This window comes from Vicia villosa, linkage group LG3 (genome assembly GCF_029867415.1).
Source record: "Vicia villosa cultivar HV-30 ecotype Madison, WI linkage group LG3, Vvil1.0, whole genome shotgun sequence".
Lineage (NCBI taxonomy): Eukaryota > Viridiplantae > Streptophyta > Magnoliopsida > Fabales > Fabaceae > Vicia > Vicia villosa.
Genome location: NC_081182.1, coordinates 75,845,051 through 75,867,931, shown reverse-complemented (window position 1 = coordinate 75,867,931; position 22,881 = coordinate 75,845,051). Strand labels below are relative to the sequence as shown.

General features: G+C 32.4%; 1 protein-coding gene across 3 annotated transcripts; it reads right to left on the bottom strand.

Moving 5' to 3' along the window:
* Positions 1-13,221: 13,221 nt before the first annotated feature.
* Positions 13,222-22,368, bottom strand: LOC131661919 (guanylyl cyclase 1). 3 transcript variants are annotated; one of them, XR_009301311.1, is made up of 11 exons: positions 22,183-22,368; positions 20,738-21,006; positions 20,484-20,608; positions 19,765-19,876; positions 18,918-18,992; positions 18,538-18,626; positions 18,241-18,299; positions 17,283-17,355; positions 14,300-14,460; positions 13,537-13,612; positions 13,394-13,433 (listed from the first exon to the last, which is right to left on the bottom strand). XR_009301311.1 is itself a non-coding variant. In XM_058931581.1 (10 exons), the coding sequence occupies exons 2-10, from the start codon at positions 20,897-20,899 to the stop codon at positions 13,359-13,361; spliced, it is 762 nt and encodes a 253-aa protein (XP_058787564.1). In that variant the 5' UTR covers positions 20,900-21,006; positions 22,183-22,368; the 3' UTR covers positions 13,222-13,358. The 3 variants fall into 3 exon arrangements, 2 of the variants coding, with proteins under 2 accessions (XP_058787564.1, XP_058787563.1); XM_058931581.1 differs by lacking the exon at positions 14,300-14,460 and having other exon boundaries at positions 13,222-13,433; positions 20,822-21,006; XM_058931580.1 differs by lacking the exon at positions 14,300-14,460 and having other exon boundaries at positions 13,222-13,433; positions 22,183-22,367.
* Positions 22,369-22,881: the final 513 nt, after the last annotated feature.

Here is a 22,881-nt window from a genome sequence, read left to right as displayed (position 1 = left end):
TTCGTGTATTTGCCTTTGAGCTTGTTTTGAGTAGCTTGAGGAGTTTGAAGTGATTTTCCAAGTGTGAGCAATGCTTGATGATATTGATGAGTATTGTAGGTTGAGTATAACTGTTCGATAAGTTTAAGTTTGTGAGAAGTAGGTTATATGCAATGCCTGATAAGTCTATTCTCTCTGAAAAATGAATTCTTTGGCGTTGATATTTACTTTTATGGTTTTATGCTTTAACTATTCAATCCAAACTCATAAATGCGGAAATGGTTGAATGGCAGTTCGATATCACTAATCTCTGTGGACACGATAATTTCCCAGATAAATATTTCCAAATCTTTTGTTGCTTGCTACTTTACCGCTTCAACACTGCATTATGCAAAATAATATGGAATATACAAGATATTTTGGTGAAGAAGGGACACATGTGGGAAACGATATTCTAGCATGTGTGCAACAACTGACCCTTGTCAACAAGCTAATGTTGTTGTTGTTTGGAGAAAAAATTCTGATTGTGTTTCAATCAAATTTGTTGCTATCTTTTAGCAATGCGTTAATGAGATTTGTTTGACAGTTTGGTTGAAGATCAAATCAAATATTGGAGACTTAAAAGTGAATTTGAATTAAAAACAAATCATATCTTTTGTTGGAGGCTTTTGTGGAACAAATAAAAAAAATCAAACTCCAGCTAAATCTCCTAAAAATCTGATGACATCATTTGCACCAAACTGAGTCACCAATTCTCTTGTGTTCTTTATTGTTTTTAATTTGAATTAGTGTTGTTGTCATATCGTGTTAAAAATGGTTTAACAAGTTGGACAAGTTGTCCCAGACATCTAGTACAACATATGTCCCCGAGGAACAAAATTTCAATTGTTATCCGTGGAGATCGGCACATCCACGTAGTATCATGAACATTTTAACGAAGAAGGTAATAATACACCTAAATTACTTTTCTCCTATTTTACATTAAGATTAACGATCATTCTCCAAGTATCAATTATCTATGATTAGTCTTCCCATTTCCTCTTTTCTTTTTATAAAGCCCCTGTGAAAGTGTTGAGAGATATTGAAAAAAAATTTAGAAGAGATTTCTTTGGGGAGGTTCGGATGAGAAGTCAAAGATTCATTGGGTTAGATGAGATCTAATTTGCAAACCCAAAAGGTCGATAGGTCTTGGAATTAAGAGCATTGACGATTTTAATTTGGAAGTGGAAAATCTTGGTTGAATAGGAGGCTGTTTAGATGAAGGTTCTCAAGGCTAGATATGGGGACTGCAAACATCAAGCCCTTTCGGATCAAATCTCCACCAACAGAGTTTGGACAACAACTTGGTGGAAGTACTTGACAAAAATAAGAGCTATTTTTACTAACTTGGGTCTTTATTCTGCAGGTTCTATTTCTTATAAGCTTAGAGAGGGTACTCACATTCCCTTTTGGTCTACTAAGTTGTGTGGAGAGATGTCTATTTCGGATAAATTTCTTGCTTTGTATTTCCTTAGTAAATCTAAAGGAGAGTGTGTTGCAAATATGGGGTTTTGGAACAACGGTGAAGGAGTGAAAAACACTTAGAAATGAGAGGATTGAATAATGGTTCTTTCTAAAAATGGTAGATAAAAATAAATAACACAATTATTTTTATCCTCGTTCGTTGTTAACTAAACTACTCCAGTCCACCCCTGACAATGTGATATACCTCAACTGAGGATTTAATCCACTAATCAAACTGATTACAATGGTTCTCCACTTAGATACCCTCTAAGTCTTCTAGAGTATTCTGATCACAACTTGATCACTCTAGGAAATCCTTTTCCAATCATTGTAAAATAAATATTACAAGAGATTCAAATGCTTCTTAATAAGCTATAATCACAAAGTGATTTTTCTCTTAAGTTTAAGATCTAACACTCACTAAAATATTACAAAGTTGTGAGGTTGAAGATGAAGTTCTTCTTTTGCTTTTGTTTGATTTCAGTTTGACAGTGTTTTGGTTCTTTTTGCGCAAGTGTTCGTTGCTGCTTCTGAATCAAAACTTCTATATATAGGCGTTGAGGAAAAGTGACCGTTGGGAGCATTAAATGCTTTGCGTGAATAGTACAATGCTGCATTTAATATTTCACTCTTTTGTCAACTACTTCGAGCCATGCTTCCACTGCTTTTACTGACTTTGCCTTTTGTAGCTTCTAACGTTCCTTTTGTCAGTCAGAGATTTGACGTTATAGCCTTTTCATCTTGTACTTGCTTCTGGACTCATAATATGTAGAATAAATATTTGAATATCAGAGTCTTCGGCTTTGGTGCAGATGCAACTTTTGTCTTCAGACTTTAGAAGTGCTTTGGAGCGTGATACCATCAGAACTTCAGAACTTTGCTTCTGACTGCCATCTTCTGATGCTTTCCAGATCATGTTATAATTCTGTAGAACTATCTTTTGATGTCCGTCGGACCATGTTCTGATGAAGCCATCCAGATCTTTTGGGTCAGAGCTTCTGAACGCTGATTTTGTGCATACTCTTTTAGACTTTTCTTGAAATGGAAAACGTGAATAATTATAGTACCACATTCTCTTATACAAAATTCATATATAATGTTATTATCAAAACTAAGAATATTGATCAGAACATTTCTTGTTCTAACAAACGGTTCATGGAGTTGGGGTGACTTCGGTATCCATCTGCAACGTCATCAATCCTCTTCTCAAAACAATATGCAACATCTTCGTGTTTCTTTATTTGCATTATCACCTGTGGTTGGAGTAGCTGATAAAGTGCTTTGGAGCAATGATGAAAATTTTCTTTACTCTGCAAAAGAAGGTTATGAGCACATCATGGAGGCCAAGTCTCAAGATCATTTAGAGGACGATAATTGTCGAGTTTTTCGATCTCTTTGGAAGATGGAGGTTCCAACTAAGATAAAAATCTTTGGTTGGAGGACTTTCTTAATCAGGTTAGCAACAAAAGATCAATTGAAAAAAAAATGACGTCTTTCGAATAATGAAGGGGTTTGTGTTTTTTGTTTTCAATCGGATGAAGATTTAAACCATCTTTTGTTTGACTGTTCTTTTTTTAAGAAAGTTTGGGAAATGGGAACTTTGATTGGCTTTTCTAAGTTTTTCGTAGATTCTCCATGAAAGCGGTTTCACTTTTGGTGCCGATATTTTAAAAGAAAGACAAAAAATGACAAAGAAAGAGTTATTTGGTTGGTGGTTGTGTGGTGCTTGTGAAAATCTAGAAATAATATTTTTTTCTACGGTGTTGTTTGCAACCTGGATGATATTATTTGGTCAATCAAATAAGAAATTAGTTGGATAAATTTCTTATTCCAACTTTAATTTTCTAGAGTTTAGCATGACGTGTCAGTTATTTATCTTAATTTTTGTTAATTTGAAAATTTTTCTTAAGTGACTTTGTATTCGGGTAAGAGTGTCCCTTCTACTCTATTTAAATGAAATCTTGCTTTAAGAAAAAAAATTGTTTGATAACTTATAAAAATGTATTATTCAACAAGTTTATTCCTTAAACGAAAAAGGTATTAGATTTGATATTGATTTGTTTGATGAAATATAGATGACATACATTCAAAAAAATTTCAACAAAGCAAAGAGCATCACGAAGGTAGAATTTTGGATTTGAATCCTCTTCAGTTCTTTTGGTGCTGCTGCCCCTTCTGCTCTCATCTTAATCATTCATTTACATTTTTACCTCTTTTCAAAATCAAAATTTTTTATTTATTAATTTTTAATTAATTCACAGCCATTGGATAAAGGGCAGGAGGGATAACAAAGGAGAAATGAAAGCCTGATGACCTTTTTCTTAGAACTTCCTATTAGTACCAAAAAAGAGAAAAAAGTATTTCAATAAAAAAATAAGTACTAACTGAAGTATTATGGATACTAAATATTGGGATTGGTAAGATCATATCATAATTATAATTCTAGGAACAGGCATAAAAGATAAACCAGTGGTCAACCTTTAAGATACAATGAGCACATGTTGATTTCTCACTATTGTTTTACTACAAAACATTATAGACTTTCTTTTTTCTCCATACGTGGCTAATAGAAACATAAGTAAGCAACTTGTAAAACTATTTTTTGCGATACTCTTTAGATTTAAATTAGAAACCACCGCAAAAATAATGGACAACAAAAGAAACAACAAAAGAAAGAAAAATCAAATATTTTGGATTTCATACTTGTTAATGTTTTCTTTTGTTCTCATTGAAGTGGACCACCACCACTATGTGAAAATGGTACGCAGCTTATGTGATTAAAGAAGTAGGTAACCGATTCTGGTAAGAGGACAATGATTTGTGTTAGGAAGAACCATTCCATAGGTGTCTTCATCTCAAACTTTTTGTAACATGGCCTTCTTCTGTCTTCTCACTTTTACTTTTTATAATGTGTAAATGTATTGTCAATCTGTGTTCTATTCTACAGTCATGGGCAGCACCTATGCCTCCACATGCATATACATATATACTTTACTATCTACTTCATTTCAAACTTATTTTAATAATAAGTATAGGTGATATTAGGGTTGTCGATGATTTACTAAGAAAACTAAATCAAACTAAATCAAATTATAATAAAAATTTATTTGAGTTAAATTGAACCGTCTCAATTTACTTAGAATCAAATTGAATTATATTTATTGGTTTGATATATCATTTTAAAATTTCGAATCCTTTGTAATTAATTTTTTTAAATTGAACAATTTATTAAAGAACCGAACTATTAAACTATTTTTATTTATTTTTTAAATTAAAACTTAATTTTTTTATTTTTTATTTTCAGTTTCGGTTTGACTATAGTTTCAGTTCAGTTCGGTTCTAGAATTGTTTGTACAATATAATTTGATTCATTAACTAAAAATAACAGTTCAATTATTTTAAGCATGATTCTGTTAAGTTCGGTTCAATTATTTAAAAAAAATGAAGATATTCAAAAAGTTACTACAATTAATATTGTTTTGATATTCATTATATTAAATATAAAATTATCTAAGTTTGAGAGTTGTATTAGATAACTAGTTATGATTCATCATTCTTTTGATTTATATTACGATTTTACTCAAATTGTGAAACACGTTTGCTTTACCAACTAGCCTAATTGCATTCTTTTTGTTCATTTGATTGTTTTTAGATGTTAATACAGAAAGTCAACAACGAGAATCTAAATGTCAACAATCACACTAAAGATATTTTTGTTTGATAGGATTAAAATTGGAATATTTCTTTACCCACCTCCCTATGGGTGGTCACCTCCTGCGAAAAACCAAAACTACCCCTGCTTCGAAAGTTCATTTCCGAAAGCGTGTTTTTTAAAAAAATTGACTTACTTCGGAAGTTCATTTCCGAAACAATTATTTCGGAAGTTCACTTCCGAAATACTGCGATTTCTGCAGATTTATCAAAACACTCCCCCTCCCCCAATCATTTACCCTAAATCAAAACAAAAAGTGGCAGAGGCGAAAATTTGTGCAAACAGAATTCCAAAGCTGCATCAAGGCTCCAATCACACTGCTAAACAACATTCAAAAGCCCTCAATCCTAACACTTTGTAAGTTTTGAAATTTTTAGATCTATTATTCAAATGCATGTTATTTAGGGTTTTAATTGCATAAATGATATATGGCTAGGTTGTTAGTAGTATTTAGGTTGTTTAGAAGCATTTTGATTTGGTTTGAAGGTTGATTTAGGGGTCTGCCATGGAAGTTGCAGGAAATTGCATCGCAGGGGTGTTTCGGAAGTTCATTTCCGAAAACACCTCCATCCCAGTTTTCAGAAATGAACTTCCGAAATATATCAGAAGTTCAAATTTTTTTGTTTTTTATTTTGTCTCGCATATTAATCGATTTCAATTGTTTACAGGAACATGTCTTCTAGAGAGGGCGCTAAGGGAAGAAAGGATTCTTCAAAGAAAGAGGTGAAAGAGGTGAAGGAGGTGAAGGAGAAGAAGAAGGTTTCGACCGACTCTACTTCTCGTTCCCAGGGGACCCGGGGCCCGGATGCTCAAGCTCAGTCTTCAGGCGTGAGAGTCGTGATCAACGCTGATGGTTCTGAGACTGAGTGGGATGAGGATTGGTATAATTATCTTCATTCGGAGGAGTTCGCTCGTCGGGAAGAATAACGTGTTTTTTTTTGTTTGATGTGTATTTTGTAACGCTCATCGGGCAGAATAACATGTTTTTGTTTTGTTTTGTTCTGATTTCGGATTGTATCGCACAGTGTATTTGTATTGGATTTATCATGTTAGTTTTTGGAAGTGGTAACCAGGGTCGGAACATATGACGGATGAGGTGGATGTCTGGAGGAAGTAGAACTGGAGATACGTCCACCACGAGACAAAGTAGCCAATCAATGTAAGCTATAGTTTATGATTATCATCTGGGGACGTCATTTCTAAAAAATCAAGATTAAAAATAATAAGATTTTTTTCTAATTTTTTGTAATGACGTCCCCTGATGATAATGATAAATTATAGCTTACATTGATTGACTCCTTTGTCTCGCGGTGGACGTACCTCCGGGTCTTCTTCCTCCGGACATCCACCTCCTCCGACATATGTTTCGGCTCCGGTTACACCTCCTCCGTCATTTGTTACTTTCAGTTGTACGTATTTTTATTAAAATAATAAATAAACCTTTTGAAATTTGGAAGCCTTTTTTTCTCCCCACCACTCTCTCATCCCCACCTACCCGTGTTTAACAATATGTAACTTTAATTTTATGTAATATTATCGTTGTAATTTTCACCCGATTAAATAAAGCGAATTGTTCATTTTCTTCTGTCCAGACCTATTTTCGGAAGTGCATTTCCGAATTCCTCCAAGGGGGGTGCGCTCGGAGATGAACTTCCGAAACACCACATTTTCTGAAAAGTGACTTTATTTCGGAGATGCATCTCCGAAATCAATATTTTATATTAAAAAAAACACGTTTTCGGAAGTTCATTTCCGAAAACACCTTTTTTCCAAAAAAAAGTACCGTTTCGGAAATGAACTTCCAAAACAAGGGGTATTGTGGTAAATTCACCAGGGGTGAGCAAGAAGGTTAGGAGGTGGGTGAAGAAAAAACCTAAAATTGTTACTTCTAATTTCTTAAAAACAAAGAGGCTGTTATTAGATATTAGATATATGGGACTCCAAATAGAAGAGGGCTAAATAATAAGTCATAAATTATGCATGACATAATACCTATTAAGATCAAGATAGTGCTAGCATAGTAAAACAATCACTTGTGCAATTAATCTCTATTTAGGTAAGATATTGGGCCCGTTAGTTTTGGCTTTTTTTAAAAATAATTTTTATAGTGTTACCAAATTTTGCAAAAAAAAATTTTTACAAAGAAACTTTTTATAAAAGTTTCAAATGAAAAATCTGTTTGAATAGTTATTCTTAAAATATGATTTTAGGTATTTCATTTATTTATGGGGAAAAAATTTGGATATCAAAATTTCAAAAAATCACTTAATTTTGAAGCTATTTCAAATAAATTTTCATAAAAATTATTTTTGAAATACAACTTTTTGAAAAAATTATGATTTTGACTAAGTTTTGGTCTTCAATTATGTATGTTTATGTTATAGGATGTCAAATTAAGTGTTTCATTTTAGAAAAAAACGAATATAAAAAACTTGTAATATTTTGAAAAACGATTTTAGAAAATCTATTTTCAAAAATACAAAAAAAAAAATCCATTTTTTTTAAAGCTGAAACAAACTGGCCCATTAATTAGTACATCACATCATCCCTTTCAACATATTTTTGAGTATGAAATAATAATATTTCCACTTGATTTCAAAAGAAGAATTACAGATAATTCTGGAAGCTTTTCAAGAAATTCAATATCTCGTCAATCGAACTTCTAAAACTCCATGTATAACTAAAACAAAACAGATGAAACATCACTCATAAATATAACTTTTATTTGAACCAAATTATATTTGATTCTTTTCCTATACTAATTTCTTTTTTATGATTAATCAAATAGAATCATGAATTCAAATGAATAATATTTTAATTTTTTGTATTTTCTATAGGTTTTCTTTCACATGTTTAATTAAACATGAGTTTATGATCTCATCATTCTCCCATTCCTCAAGAAAATTTATCTTCAAATCTAAACCTGCATAATTAATTAATTGGTTAAAATATAATTCTCTTTTTATTGTTCTTCTCATTCTTTTAAAAGGGATAGAGTTTTTCTCAATCTCTTCTTCTATTTTCTTCATATTTTTTCTTCTCGTCTCTCTTTATTTTCTTCTCACGTGAATTATGTGAGATTTGAAAAATATTAGTTAAAATCAAAATCATTTTTAAAATCAGAGTTTACAAGCAAACGAGCAAATAAACAACGAAAAGAGAAAACTGATGGAAAACCAACGGAAAGAAAATAGAGTAAAAGGGATAAGAGAGAGAAAAAAACCAAATATTTATACATGTTCAACCTAACTTAGCCCACTTATGTCCCCAAAATTTCTTCTTGATAGTATCCACTAACTTGAGAATTTTGAATAAAAATATCCACGAACCTCCTTCTACAAGGATATGAAGTTTAATGGCTAACTTCCAACCAAACAGTGAACAAATTTTATAGTGACTATCTCCCAATCAATTATTAAGAAACTATTCAATGGATTATAGATTTTACAATATGAAAATAATCTATTAGAGCTTTAGGGCTAATCGATTATCCAATTGTCAAAGGCCTCAAATTGATCAGACAGTTCCCTAATTGATTGACTAGACCTTATCCAAACTTTCAGGTGGTTTTAACAAATAAATAGAGGGTTTTCAAAGATTTTTAGTGTGTGTGCATGATTTTTCCTTAGTAATTTCATATGTACTCCTGTGAATTTACAATACATTAGTCATTTAAACGGACATGACCAGACGAGTTTTCACACTTCCTTCTCTTTCACAACTCTGAAACTTCAAGTCTTAGCATCATTATTTTTTACTTTAGCATCACAAAACAACCTTGAGCCTTCTAGCTTGATGAAACTTGAAATATCTTCAAGGTGATTACCATCAACAGAGAGTTGAGAGATCAAACTACCTGCAAAACTTAAAAAAATATTCTCTTAAATATCGATTTACCATAATATTGACTTCAAAGAGATGTCTTGATCTTTAAGAGTATATTTCAAAGGATAGATTGATAAAACATCTTGAGCATCTTTGTCCGCTTGAGCTATCTTCAATAGATAAGGATTTCAATAGATATCGTTTAATATCAAGTGTTGTCATCATCAAAATCAAACAGTTAATTACAACTTTGCTATCAACAAACTTCACCCATTTGAATCACCTTGACAATATCTACAAACATGTAGATCCATATCACAGAAAAATTTGGGAGTGATTAAACTCCATGTCACATGAATAGAGAGTATCTTTACCCCCCCCCCCCCTAAGAGTATACGTCCCCCGTCTCCCCATTTGACATTATAAAAAAGTCGAGAAAAATAATGCTAAAAAAGAATGATGAACAAGCAAACACATCATTTACATAAATCAAACATGATTGAAAAGAAAAACATTACTTCATTAATGAAAAAAAAAAGGAGTAAAGGGAAGGAAACAACATGGAGAGAAAATAACAAAAGCAAAAAGCAAAGAGAATAACAACTACAAGAAGCAACAAGAAAACAATATAGTATAAATTTGTCTCCTCATCATCATCGTTGAACATGCCTCGAGAAGCCGTAAATCCAATTGAGGTTTTAGCAAGTTTGCGAGCTAGGCGACGAACTCTTGAATCTGTCCATATATGCATCCTTATTTGATCTTGTTGATTTTGGGAAAGGACTTGTTATTTATAAAGAATGATGTTTATGAGATCATCGGTTGAAGAGGTCTGAAAAATTTTATAATCGAAAATTTTTAGAATTGTGTTCTCTTCTTGTTGAGCTTGACCTGTAGGAGCTCGTCTTTTTGCCTTTGGAGGTGGTAATGAACTGATACTCTATTGTTGATTTTACCCCTCATCAAACTTAAGACGAAGTTTCCTATTCCTATGTATTTATGATCTAATTCTTCATCCTTGAAGCTAACATGCTCCAATTGAACAAAACAGTTCCATAATTGATTGACTAAACCTTAAAAATATTTTGAGGCGGTTTTAACAAATAAAGAGAGGTTTTTCAAAAAAAAATATTGTGTGTGATTTTGTCTTTGTAATTTAAGAAATATCATTATGTCTTTACAAGACAGTGATCACTCAGACAGACACGATCAGACGAACTTTCATTCTTTCTTTCATGACTCAAAAGCGTCAAGTCTTAACACAATTATCTTTGACTCACACAAGAATCTCGAGTTTTCTAACTTGATGAAACTTGAAATATTTTCAAATAGGTTACCATCATCAGAGAGTTGAAAGATCAAACCACCAACCAACGAATCTTGAAATAAAAATCTTCATTTAAATTTTGTTTGACTTCAATGTGTACTCTAAAGCATCTTAAAAAAAAAAAAATAGCTTGATAAATTTAGTAGGGAGCCATAAAGAATAGAAATTTGACTTGAAGGCCCATGAAACCACTATGTTAAACTGCCTTAACCTAACTGTTCGCAGCATGGTATATCTTCTCTATTTCAAAAAATCTTATCAACAGCACACTAATGATTTATAAAATAAAACTTTTCCAATCTTTTGATAAAAGTTGTCTCAAAACTCCATCTGAACGTGAATCATCTGCAACTCCTCTAATGCTTGACAGAGAGAATTATCTAGTTAGATACTAAACTCATCATTTTTTTCTTCTATGTAAAATAATTTAGCATAACATTTATGGTAAGGAAAAATACTCTTTTATAAACTGTATAGTAAGTTACTTCATGCTAAAAAATATAAAACTTACCTCAAACAAACTCAAATATTATTAATGATAATAGAATAAATATAATTGAAAATGTAATAAAATTAGGAAATTGTTTTATTGACCTTCCAACTTTCTTGGACACCCGCAGCAAAAATACTAAAATGCTCTTATATTTCGGAAATGCATCTCCGAAGACACCCTCTTTAAAAAAAAGATTTCGGAAGTATATTTCTGAAAACACAAACAAAAAAAATGTTTTCGGAGATGCATTTCCAAAATCATTTTTTTTACTGGGGTGTCTTTGGAGATGCATATCCGAAATTCTAATTTTTTTTCTTGGAATGTGGGATATTCATATCCGAAAAAATCCAATAATTATTAGAAAATTAAAATCAAGGTGAATCAATACAATTAATAGTATAATTAATTATATTAATAAAAATATATTATTAGATATATATTATTATAATCAAGATATAATAATAATATTAGTCTAATAAATATTTAAATTAACACTTTATTTACTATTTTTTTGGGTATGATACATAAAAAAAATCATTTGAAAAACTAATATAAATAGAAATTTATATTAAAATAAGAATAAAGTAGTACATAATTATTCTTACCTGGTCTCTTTTATTTTAGATTTTTGTTGAATAATTATTAATATTTTTTTATATAATTATAATTATATTGTGTTAGTTATAATTTTAGTAATTATTAATATGAAATTTATCAAAAAATATTAATTTTTTATGAATTTTTTTTAATTTAAAATTAGAATTAGAAAAGAAATATCAATTGTATAATTATCATTATTAGGATTTTGATTAATTCGGATATGCATATCCAAAAAAATCTCTGACTATTTTTGAGGAGTTTTTTTGGATAAGCATATCCGAATTAATCAAAATTCTATTTTTGTTTTTGTTTTCGGAGATATATCTCCGAAAACACCCTCATTTGATATTTTTGGAAATACATTTCTGAATTATAGAAAAATCTGGAAAAAAAATTACTTTAGAAATGTATTTCTAAAATAAAGATATTTTTGAATTTTCGTTGGAAGTTCTCCATACAAGTCTACAAATAAATTCTCTAAAATTATTGCGAGGAACATAAGACAAAAAACTATTCATTGGTTGGTCACCTAACAAAACAACTCGAGTGCACAAATCTAATAAGGATCTATGTTGATTGATAAGAAATCCATATTCTTTTAAAAACATATTGAAATGCAAAAGTAATACTATAACTATTACTAGTACAATAATAACCTTATGCAATATGCTATCTCCATTTCTAAATATTTCTTCAAAAATCTTACAAATACTATAATAAAACATAATTTTTTCAATAAATTAACACTATTAACTATTGTAGTTTTCCCATCATCATAAATATAATATTTTGGAAGTAGTGTATATAATACTAATACTAATTAATTGCTTAATAAAAAATAATTAAAAATTGAAAAGTAAAAAATAAAACACAAATCTAAAAACAATTTTCATAGTTAAGGAGGAACATGTCTTATTGTTCTGCGGAATGAAGACGGTGTGTCGGGGAATTCTGTTTTAGAAGATTCTTTGAAAAGTGAGTCCCATTTCCACACACACAACACAACACAAGAGAATCTTTCACCACTTTGACCAACTCACTTCTTTTTCTTCTTCCATCACCATGTTTCCCACCACCAGTGTTATTCATAAAAATATTACTAAAATTCACAGTAACGACAACAATTGTTTCATGAAAACACGGCAATGACATGGCCACCAAAAAAAACATAGTACTATAATTATTCAATCTTAACCATGCTTACTCATAAAATTACCACTACTACATGTTTTTTATATTATATAGTTTTTTATTTAATGAGCATCACAACTGGATCCAGATTTCAGAAAATTATACTCCACTTATCTTTTCATCTCTTGCATGTGGGAGTCACATAAATGTTAGTATAATAATAATAATACTCCACTAGTATACAAATACAATACATGCATTTGCAGAATATAAGGGAGAATGCATTCAATACTTTAATGTAAAGAAACAGATCGTGAATGAATGGGAAGTTCATTGAATAAATGACTACACTACATCACATTCATATTTATTAACTAGAAAAAACCAGAAACAATCTTGTCTTCTCTCTCAGGGAATGACATTACTACATTCATGTATCTTCCTCAACAAAAAAATAATATTCATCTAATGTCAGTGATCGCGTTAAATTTTGGTCAGGAATTACAATGACAATAACTGCTGAACAATGGAAAACAGAACATGTAATTAGAATGTGGCCTACTTTTTATTAACTTCTGGAAAAATAACACAATTCTTTTTTGTTTAGGTAAAGCAATGAAATCAAGTTCCAGAAATAGTACACTGTCATAGTTGTTTGAATGACATGTTTATTGGATAAAATAACACATAGTTTACATAAGATTAGAATGAATTGGATCGCTACTATACAGTTTTGAGTAATGAAATACACAAGGAATGCGATATATACAAAAAACAGGGAAAGGTAATCAAGAATCGGTAGTGGAATTGATGGGGAGATGTGGAGAAGGTTGATGATCTTTCTTGCTCTTCTCCAAAGATATCTGCTTGGCAATGCAAAAAAGAAAATCGTTTCACCCATCAAACTTATAAAACATATAATCGCCAACTTGGAGATGAATTTAGGTACATGACACATTAACTTACCAACAGAATATCCTCATCGGTACCAAAGGCCTTTCGAGCTTCTTCTAAAGACTTTGACGATATCCTTTTATGTTTCCTGAAATTTTTTCAGGGAATTGAGTTTATGTATTCATCAAGATGACCAATTAACTCTTATTGTAAGATCAAAATCAGAATAACAAGGAAATAGTTATCCACTCAAACAATAGCAGATGTTTTTCATACTCGATCAAATGTTTTTTACACTCAAACAATTGCACTTTTTCAATGCGAGTCAAATCAACATTTGGTATACATGCTTGATCTTCTTTTCAAAATAAAGAAAAAAGGCACTCCAAATTCTTATTCGAGATAGTTCATTCAAACATTTGGAGTCTTAGTTGTGTTTTTTCAACTGCATTCATTAGCTACATCAATCTGTAACAAAGTGATGCTGCAAAAGAAAAAACATCTTAGATATTTCTTATATCTTTTTACTTGATGCTAATTTCAGTTACAATTCTATATCGATGTACACCTTACTGCAGGTTACTTAATCAGCCGCATCCCATCTTTTGTGCTGAATAATCAGATTCTCCATTTCACCTTACTTTCTAAGGAACCATTAATATAAACTGCGTCTATGCTTCTTTGGTGGTACTTATTTTGTTCGTGACCTTTTCCTATGAAAAGACAAACTCAACGCTCATGCTATTAAATCCATTTTTCTCCTTAGGTGGTGGCACACAATGATGAGGAAATGCAAGCTTTGGAATCAAATCATACTTCAACACTGGTTCTTTACCTCCAAATAAAAATCCAGTGGGATGTTAAAGCGTCTTCACTATGAAAGTAAGTGTGGATGTGGTCCAGCTCCATCCATATCCACACTTGGGCTTTTATAACTATGAGTGGTCCAGCTCCATCCATATGGCTCTGAGATGATTTGCATACTCTTTTGTTTCCCTGTGTAGCAGATACAATTTTCACTTTTACAATCATATATTTGGGTAACATTTTTAACTTAAGAATAAGTCTCTTCTAATGCTCATTTAAATCTTCTTTGTTGCACTGAAAAAACATAGTGTCATTGATTTTTGAAATCATTGAATGCCATAACCATGAAGTGATAGTTGAATCTTCGGTATCTCTGTTCTTAAACATGGGATTTGTCTCTCTTTAGGAGGTTTGTCATTAAAGTGCTCTGTCTTCACTTTACCTTTCAACATTGTTTTCACGAGTTGAAACCATTTCTAATTCAATTTGTAAGTCAGAGGAATGTTGGTAATTCCGATTGGGATTTTTAATACCGAAGATTCAACTATCATTGCATGGTTATGGCGTTCAATGATTCCAAAAATCAATGATACTTTCATGTTTTTCAGTGCAACAAAGATGATTTGGAAGAACCTTAGAAGAGACTTATTCTAAAGTAAAAGATGTTACCCAAATATATGATTGTGAAAGTGAAAATTGTATCCGCTACACAAGGAAACAAAATAGTAAAAGAGCATGCAATCTGGATGGAGCTGGACCACTCAGAGTTATAAAAGCCCAAGTGTTCAGAAGATTGAGCATTACTCGAGAAAATCATAGACTCTATCTAGTTCAATATACTCCTTAAGTAATGCTGAATTTTTTGAACACTTGGTTTTTATAACAATGTAGTAGTCTAGCTCCATCCACAAGGCTTTGAGATGAACTGTTTTGTTTTCCTCTTTTAGAAGTCACTATTTTCACCTTCACATCATATATTTGGGCAGCATTTTTGGCTTTTAAATAAGCTTCTTCTAGTTCCTTCCAAATCTCCTTTGGTGTTCTGAGAAACATGCAAGTGTCACTCATTTCTTGAATCATTTGAATAATTCTCTTCTAACACCCCTTCCAAATCTCCTTTGTTGTACAGAGAAACATGCAAAAGTCATGATTTGTGGTCTCTTTGAATGCCATAACCATAAAATGATAGTTGAATCTTCCGTATCCCACTTAAACTTGAGATTCGTCAACTAGGTGTCCTTCCTTCCCTAATCCCTTTACCTTTCAGGTTTTTTTCACGAGTTGAGACCACTTCAAATAATTCTTCTCATTCATCTTGTAAGATAGAGGAAAGTTTGGTAATTCCAATACAGATTTATAATCACTAATGTGTCTCTTACGATAGCCATGGTAAAAAAATTAAGGTAAAATGAGCAAAAAAACACTTGAGTTTCAAATGACCCCACAAACGAAGGTGCCCAGATCGGAGAGTGAGCACCCAAATCAGAGAGAGAAGACCCTGATCTGGGACAGTACGGCCGAAAACGGCGATGCATAGAGTGGCACATGGTTGTCACACGCCGGAGGGTTGCCGGAAGGTGATGGCGCGTGGTGGCTTGAAGGACAACGATTCTCTGGGTTCTAGGCTTCCCCAACTAGTTTTTTCAAGGTGAATAGGTAGTGTAGGTGGTGAGACAAGAAACCAAACGGAAACAGGTGTAGCGATGTAAACACTTGGCAAGGCAAGAATAGTGTTTTATGGGTTTGGTCAGAGAGTAAGTGACTACAATAAAGGCAGCAAAAGAGGCCTCAGTGAAGGTGGCTAAGGTTTACCAAAAAAGAAAGCACAATGAAGGCAGTTAGGGTTATTATTGCAGAAGCGAGATCCTCTCGAACGTGAGCTCGTGATACCATGTGAAAAATTGAATGTTATATATTTCAATATAAATAAGATACTAACACAAATCTCTGTATATAGAATATTCTAAGCTAATGGACTTGACTAAAGGTCCAAACATAAATTACTACTAATGATAGTAAAAATAAATTATTTACAACACATAGTGATTGATTGTTATTTCATTCATGAGAAGATTGCTTATGAAGAAATTAGCACACCCTATCTCAACTCAAGTGATCAGTTGGCTGTTTGCTTGCCAAAGCTCATCAGGGACATAAATTTTTTTATTCGAGCAGCAAGTCAGCTGCTCTTGGTCTCTATGATCTAGCTTGAAGGGCAACAGAATTTGTGTTTCAGCCCTAACTCAATATGATAAGCTTGCTCATAGGGAGAGGGTTGCTCCTCAATTATAACCATTGTTCAGGAGATTTCACTGTCATATCTGTCAAATGCGATACTTAACAACCCCTTCATGTTCACCCCCTAACTCAATTCCAAAAGCTTGCCCATAAGATGAGGGCTGCTCCTTAATTATAACCATTGTTCAGGAGATTTCACAGTCATCTCTATTAAATGTGATACTTAATAACACCCCCTTCGCGTTCACTGTTGGACACCATGAGCATAAAAATTTGCAGGATAGGACAGCTGTAGGTAGCCCAATAGGCTCATGATAGATCCTGATACCATGTTGAACTTTTGAAGTTTAAGACGGAGGAGAAAGATCAAAATTATAGCTATATTCTAGATAGACTAAAAATATAATCAATTATAGTCGTATTTTACTCTTTATTCTTTCTCTCCTCTCGTAGTCTAAAACCCCATAGCTTCAACATCGAGAATTGTTAGAGATTGAATATACCAACTATTGTACCACTTTCCAAGTTGCATGTATCATAGAATTCGTTGTATCATATGAAATTGAGTTAGGTTGATTACTCTTTACAAAAACTCTATTTTTTTGGTATATAAATATCATTCTGTTGTGTATTCACTCACTTGAGAATATTCAGAAACTCATCAAATATTGGTCGCATAAGTGATTTTAACAATAAGGATAAAACATTGATGCACAATTTTTTAAAAATAATAAAGGATATCACAATTAGTAGAAAGAGGAAAAAGAGGATACCTAGAGCTAGCAGGATCTCTAATTTCAAACATATCTGCTCCAGCGTCAAAGCCACATATCAACACATAGTGACCTGTCAATAATAGTTTTTTACTCAGAATTTGAATTTATCAATTGATAAATTTCAAAATGTTAGAATGAATAATACTAATTGAAGCATATACTTTTCGGTCTTAGATTCTCAGTAACTGAAAGTCACACTGGAATTAGACTAATCCAAGTCGAGACAGTTAAAGGAGAAACACTACTAGCATCTATTTTTTCCACTCAGTCACAAGACTCAAATTTGAGATATGTTTAAGACTAAGAGTAATCAAGACCCTTGTCCTTCAAGCTAAGAGGGTTTCACATAAGTCAAGTTGTTTACAATGTTTCAAAAATTCAAGCGCACATCAGAGTGCTGCGAATATGACACACTACAGTTATAAATTCACAAAAATCCCTGTAGATTGTGCTGACACCAGCATTGATGCAATTTCATGTTTAACTCATCAATAAAGTGAAGGATTTTCTTTTTGTTGAAACAGTGTTTTTTCATATAAAACAGAAGTACTTTAAAGGGTATTACTATGTTTTTCAAATTAAATAGAAGTATAAGATCTTCAACATGAATTGAATTAGAATACAGCGGTTTACTCAGGAACGGAGAATTGTCTATAAGTACTTGGACTTTGAATATGCCTCTCAGAAATACTAGCTTTACAAAAATAAAATTTTAAAATCAGATTTAACTCATCTTCTTTAAGGAAGGTAAGTCAAATGCCCCTGAAATTTTTTGCTTCCAATTTCCTCTATCGAAACTGAAATATAATAATTTATTGGTATATTTGCATAAACGGAACAAACCAAAAGGAGTGCCACATACTTATATAGTATGACTGTGACACAGTAACTTCGATTTAAAAAAAGCATACGAAGCCATATACAATTAAGTTAAAGCAAAAATATCAATGCTAACCAGTGTAGTCAGAGTTATTGCTGAGGACGCCGGCGACATGAACATCTTGCCATGCATGACTGAAACCAGAATCTTTTAAGTAGTAAATAGAATTGCTCATGACTAATGAATATGACATTGATGTGAAAGAAGAAAAATAAAATAGTGAAGAATTCAACTAGACCTGAGGTAACAAATTTTATAAAAATATAGGATGTCAGTCAATAAATAGATTTAGAGTACATAAATGCTGTGGAGTTATTGTTTATTTACGTGTTAAAGCCAAATAAGCACATAGAGATTAGAAGAAACATCTACCTCAATTTATTATGATCAACTAATGCAATGGCCAAATATTTCCCAGACAATATGAGAAAGGAAATCTCCTCTTCACTAAGTGACCTGCACTGTAAAAAGATGGAACGTTTGTTGACAACTTTTACAGAAGCAAATAAAATGTCCGCAGAAAGAAGAAAACACAGAATGATAAAGTTCTAGTAGTAAATTTTTTCCAATCCAAATAAATTTGCAAGAGAACACCATTTTATAGCTGTCTAATTCCTAGTCTATCATACTCAATGAATGAAGTAGCAGTACAAATTATTTCCTACCAAGATGAACATAAAAATATGACAGCCTGAGAACTTCTTAGAATTATACATGGGGGCTGGGGCATCCAACAAAATCGTGAAGTATACCTGTATATCAATTCCAGCCTCCATTGCATCCTGAAACAGCGTATCCACTCTTACTAGATCATTAGGCAATTCCTCCTGCACATCATTTAAACAAAATCTTAGCAACCTAATGTAATCAATAGACATTACTGAATGTGCACTGAAGAAAGATCTCTATGACAAAGTTCTTTCTGCATCTCCAATAAACTAACATCCCTACGAGACACAGACACGGACACCGGACACGACACCGATACTGACACGTCAACATCGGTAATAATTTGAAAAAATGAATAAATTGAATATGATCACAAGTGTCGGTATCCGACACTGACATAGCATCTCCCATGACATATGACACTGTCCGGTCAGCCTCTCAGTAGGTAGCCCTTTCTGAGGGACTAGCAATCAGGTCTGATAACAATTGATATGTTTCCAAGCACTTGGACCCCCTCCCATAAAAGCTAGCTATCAAGGGGGAATAATCAAACCACTTAAATACTCCACCGAGCATCCAATAGTACTCGATGTGGAGCATGGGCACCCCATAATAGCCTAGTCCCTATCATGAACAACAAGTCAATGGCAAATAATAAGAACTACTGCCAGGCACAGATACATTTTTGGCAAAATTCTGTTCAATATACAGACATGAGTGTGCACTGTCCAGAGACATAATGAATCGGAATAAACTCGCATTTGGTGCTCATAACATCTATTTGCTCCTTGAAAGATTATTACATCAATTTAATCTTCACAATAATTCTGTGGTATAAAAATAATCCAAATGGTACATTTGTGATTACCAGAAATTGTTCTTTTAAGTCAAAATTGGGTTTCACTCCAACAATAAAGAGTTGGTAATTACCTTGTAAAAGGATTCACCACAATAGTTTGGGTTTGCACCGATTGTCACTGTTAAGTAGGAAAAAGTAACAGAAAATCTCTGTAACAAATATGCCAAATCAACAGTCCAAATGCTGCAAAACAGTAGTCAACAGTGAGAGAAGTCAGAAGTTCGTTATATATTTTCATATTAAATTCCATTGTTGGCACTTGAAGACATAACCTAGAAAAGTTAACAGCCATTAAAATGAACAAAGACTTTTTGTTTATTTTCCTATTTCTCTCCCATCTTGAACAATCTGTTACGCCCTTTGGTTTTTAACTCAGATCCAGGACAGTGTGAGCAAATTCAAAAGTTATGTGTATAACCGACTGAGTTAATTCCTATACTCAGTTTCCTATTTTCACACAATCAATATATGATCATCAACTTTAAGTTAGTTTCTGAACTTTTACCAGCGATAATAAGGATTTTGTCATTTTATCATTGGTTTAGGGGCTTCACAACTAACCCAAAACTTATTGGATTAGGGAAACACACAACAGTTTCTAACACCACATGGTTGTTAGAGTCCCTAGTTCCTACTACATGAACTTTAATATCCTTAACCAATTAGTAATTTCTGAACTATACTTATTCTTAGTGCATTTGACTTTGTCGCATGTAAATCATCTAGAATTTTAAAGGAAGCCATATAACACAGTAACGGCAATATCTAGGCTTTTATAGAGTGAAAAGACCTATTTGTGCAGCATAGGTCAGCCAGTGCCTGAATATCGAAGTTGTTGACACCGATAGTTTTCAGAACCATTACCACACAAGCAAGGCCGCAATCCCATGTATATATTTGATTTATGTGTGGTACCTACAAGCATGATTGGGAAGAATTTTACTATAGTATAATGAATGGATAAATGGGAAGAACTTTACTATAGTATAATGAATGGATAATGTTTGTAGTATACAATTTCAGCGATTAATCACATGCACTTACTTCAATGAAAAGTGAGCGCCGTAATGACGGAGGATTGGAATCTATGTTACATGATAAATTCTGAAACAGGTACGGTTCAATCACCTTCAGATTTTCTTCTTTTACTTCTCTTTCATCTCCCGTCTTAAGAATCTTGTTGAATAGCAGACATATGGGCCACATCAATTACTAAATTGAATGTGTACAATGTTTACTTCCAAAAAAGGTTCAGGAAACCAAAAGAGTTCAAAGAAGGTAAATGAGATGTCCTTGTGTAATTGATAGAGTACCTGCAGCACGATTGACATAAAAATTATTAGAAGTCGGGAATATAATGCTTTCAAAAAGCTTAAGAGTATAGTTGGATGAATGAATGAGCATAGTTGAAAATTCTGAAAATGAGGGAATGTGATGAAACCATCCATTCACTATGTATTCAAGATTTAATCATTTGATACTTCTTCGAGTCTAAGAATGTCCCATCTCGTTCCCTCCAACTTAAAAATTTATGAGGATTGTCCAAATTCAATACAAATCACACAAAACCAAACACGGATGGCCTTTGAAAGTTGGCAGTAATGCAGGATAACTTCACCAAACTTATTATGTTTGAGAAAGCTCAAAAAACTCCACAAACTTTCTTTTATTCGGACAAACATGATTTTAGTTTTAAAAAATCATGTTTGGTTGTAATATGCAAGAATGAAGTTTGCTTCTAAGAAAATCTCTAACATGTAGTTTTTGTGTTAGGTTGTGAATATTATACTAGAAGTTTTATTACAAACTTCTTTTCAAATTCTAAACATAAATCCCTTTATCTTTTTTTTTTTTTGAAAACTCGTTATCTCACCCTTAGGACCGACAAATCCCACCGTCCACCAGCAGGGCCAATTATAACCGGAGCAAAGTTCTGTATGGACAGACCCAAAATTGTCTGCACCTAAGGAGATTTGAACCTAAAACTTAAAGAAAAACTCACTCTTAGGTCTCAAGCTTTCACCTACAGGCCAATCATTTATCTTAAATCCGGTTTTCTTAATTGCATGTTTGTATTTGCAGCGAATTTGACGGAATCACAGTGTGCAACTGTGATTTTAGCAAAAACCATAATCTGAAACTTCAATATCGCGATTTTGTCAAACTCACACCGCAATTCTAAAACTTGCATGCACTAAATCTCGGCTTGTTAAAATTGTATCTCATCATGCTCCTCCTAACAATTGCCTTCAGCATAAAAACCGAACAACAACAACAACAACAACAACAACAACAACACATGATCATTTCGATAAACAGCAAAAGGATTTATGCCTGACACAGAAAATTCACCCAAATGCAATAAAAAAATAACAACAACAGCAACAACATTATCATCATCCTTTAATTCGATAACTGATCCAATTGATGCATCATGAGAAAATTCAACAAAAATAGAATCGACGAAACAGAGATGAAATTGAACATACAAGGGGGAGAGGTGAAGACGGCGCGTGCTGAAACGGAGACGGAGACAGACAGGTTGTTGGAGTGTTACGTCGGTTGGTGGCTTTTTTGTTGAACTTGATGAATTATGTTCTCTCTCTCCCATCCGTCAAAGTTTTTCTTCTTTTCTTCTCTAAGGTGAAAGTTAAAACCGGGTATTTTATGTGCATATCGTTTTTTTCCTTTTCAAGACAAGATGTTTTTCATGTTAAAGTTTATTACTTTTTCTCACAAAATAAAAAATAAAAGATAAATTTTATTTCTTTTAATTTCACATTAATTTTTTTATATAAATCGGGTATCATCTTTAAGATTAATCTCTCGAGCTTTGTAGAGGCTTAATAAGATGCAATTTTTTTTTAAGAAATTTAACATTGGTACGTGTTCAGGACTGGATTCGAGTCCAGGATATCTGATTAAGCTGAAAGATGCAGAAGTCTCTTACGGGGATAAATGTTCTAGCATTTGTGCGTGTGATCTGACTTTCTATTTATTGCACAAGTTCAGTGTGAATTTGTGTTTGATTGTGTTTGTTTTCAAATAGATTTGTTGTTATCTTTTAGCAATTTGTTATTTAGATTTGTTTGAAAGATTTGATAAGATCAAGTTTATTTATATGGAGATCAAAACAAAACAAATCTTTTTCGTTGATGTTATTGCAAACAAATCAAAATAGAATCCAA

Bases quoted from the DNA above. Each gene is read 5' to 3' on its own strand.
- LOC131661919 (XM_058931580.1), bottom strand. From the start codon at position 20,899: ATGTGGCCCATATGTCTGCTATTCAACAAGATTCTTAAGACGGGAGAT. The intron at 18,993-19,764 runs GTAATTACCAAC...AATGATGTGCAG, and splicing joins GTGGTGAATCCTTTTACAAG to GAGGAATTGCCTAATGATCT. The intron at 18,300-18,537 runs GTAGATGTTTCT...TTCTGGTTTCAG, and splicing joins GTTGATCATAATAAATTGAG to TCATGCATGGCAAGATGTTC.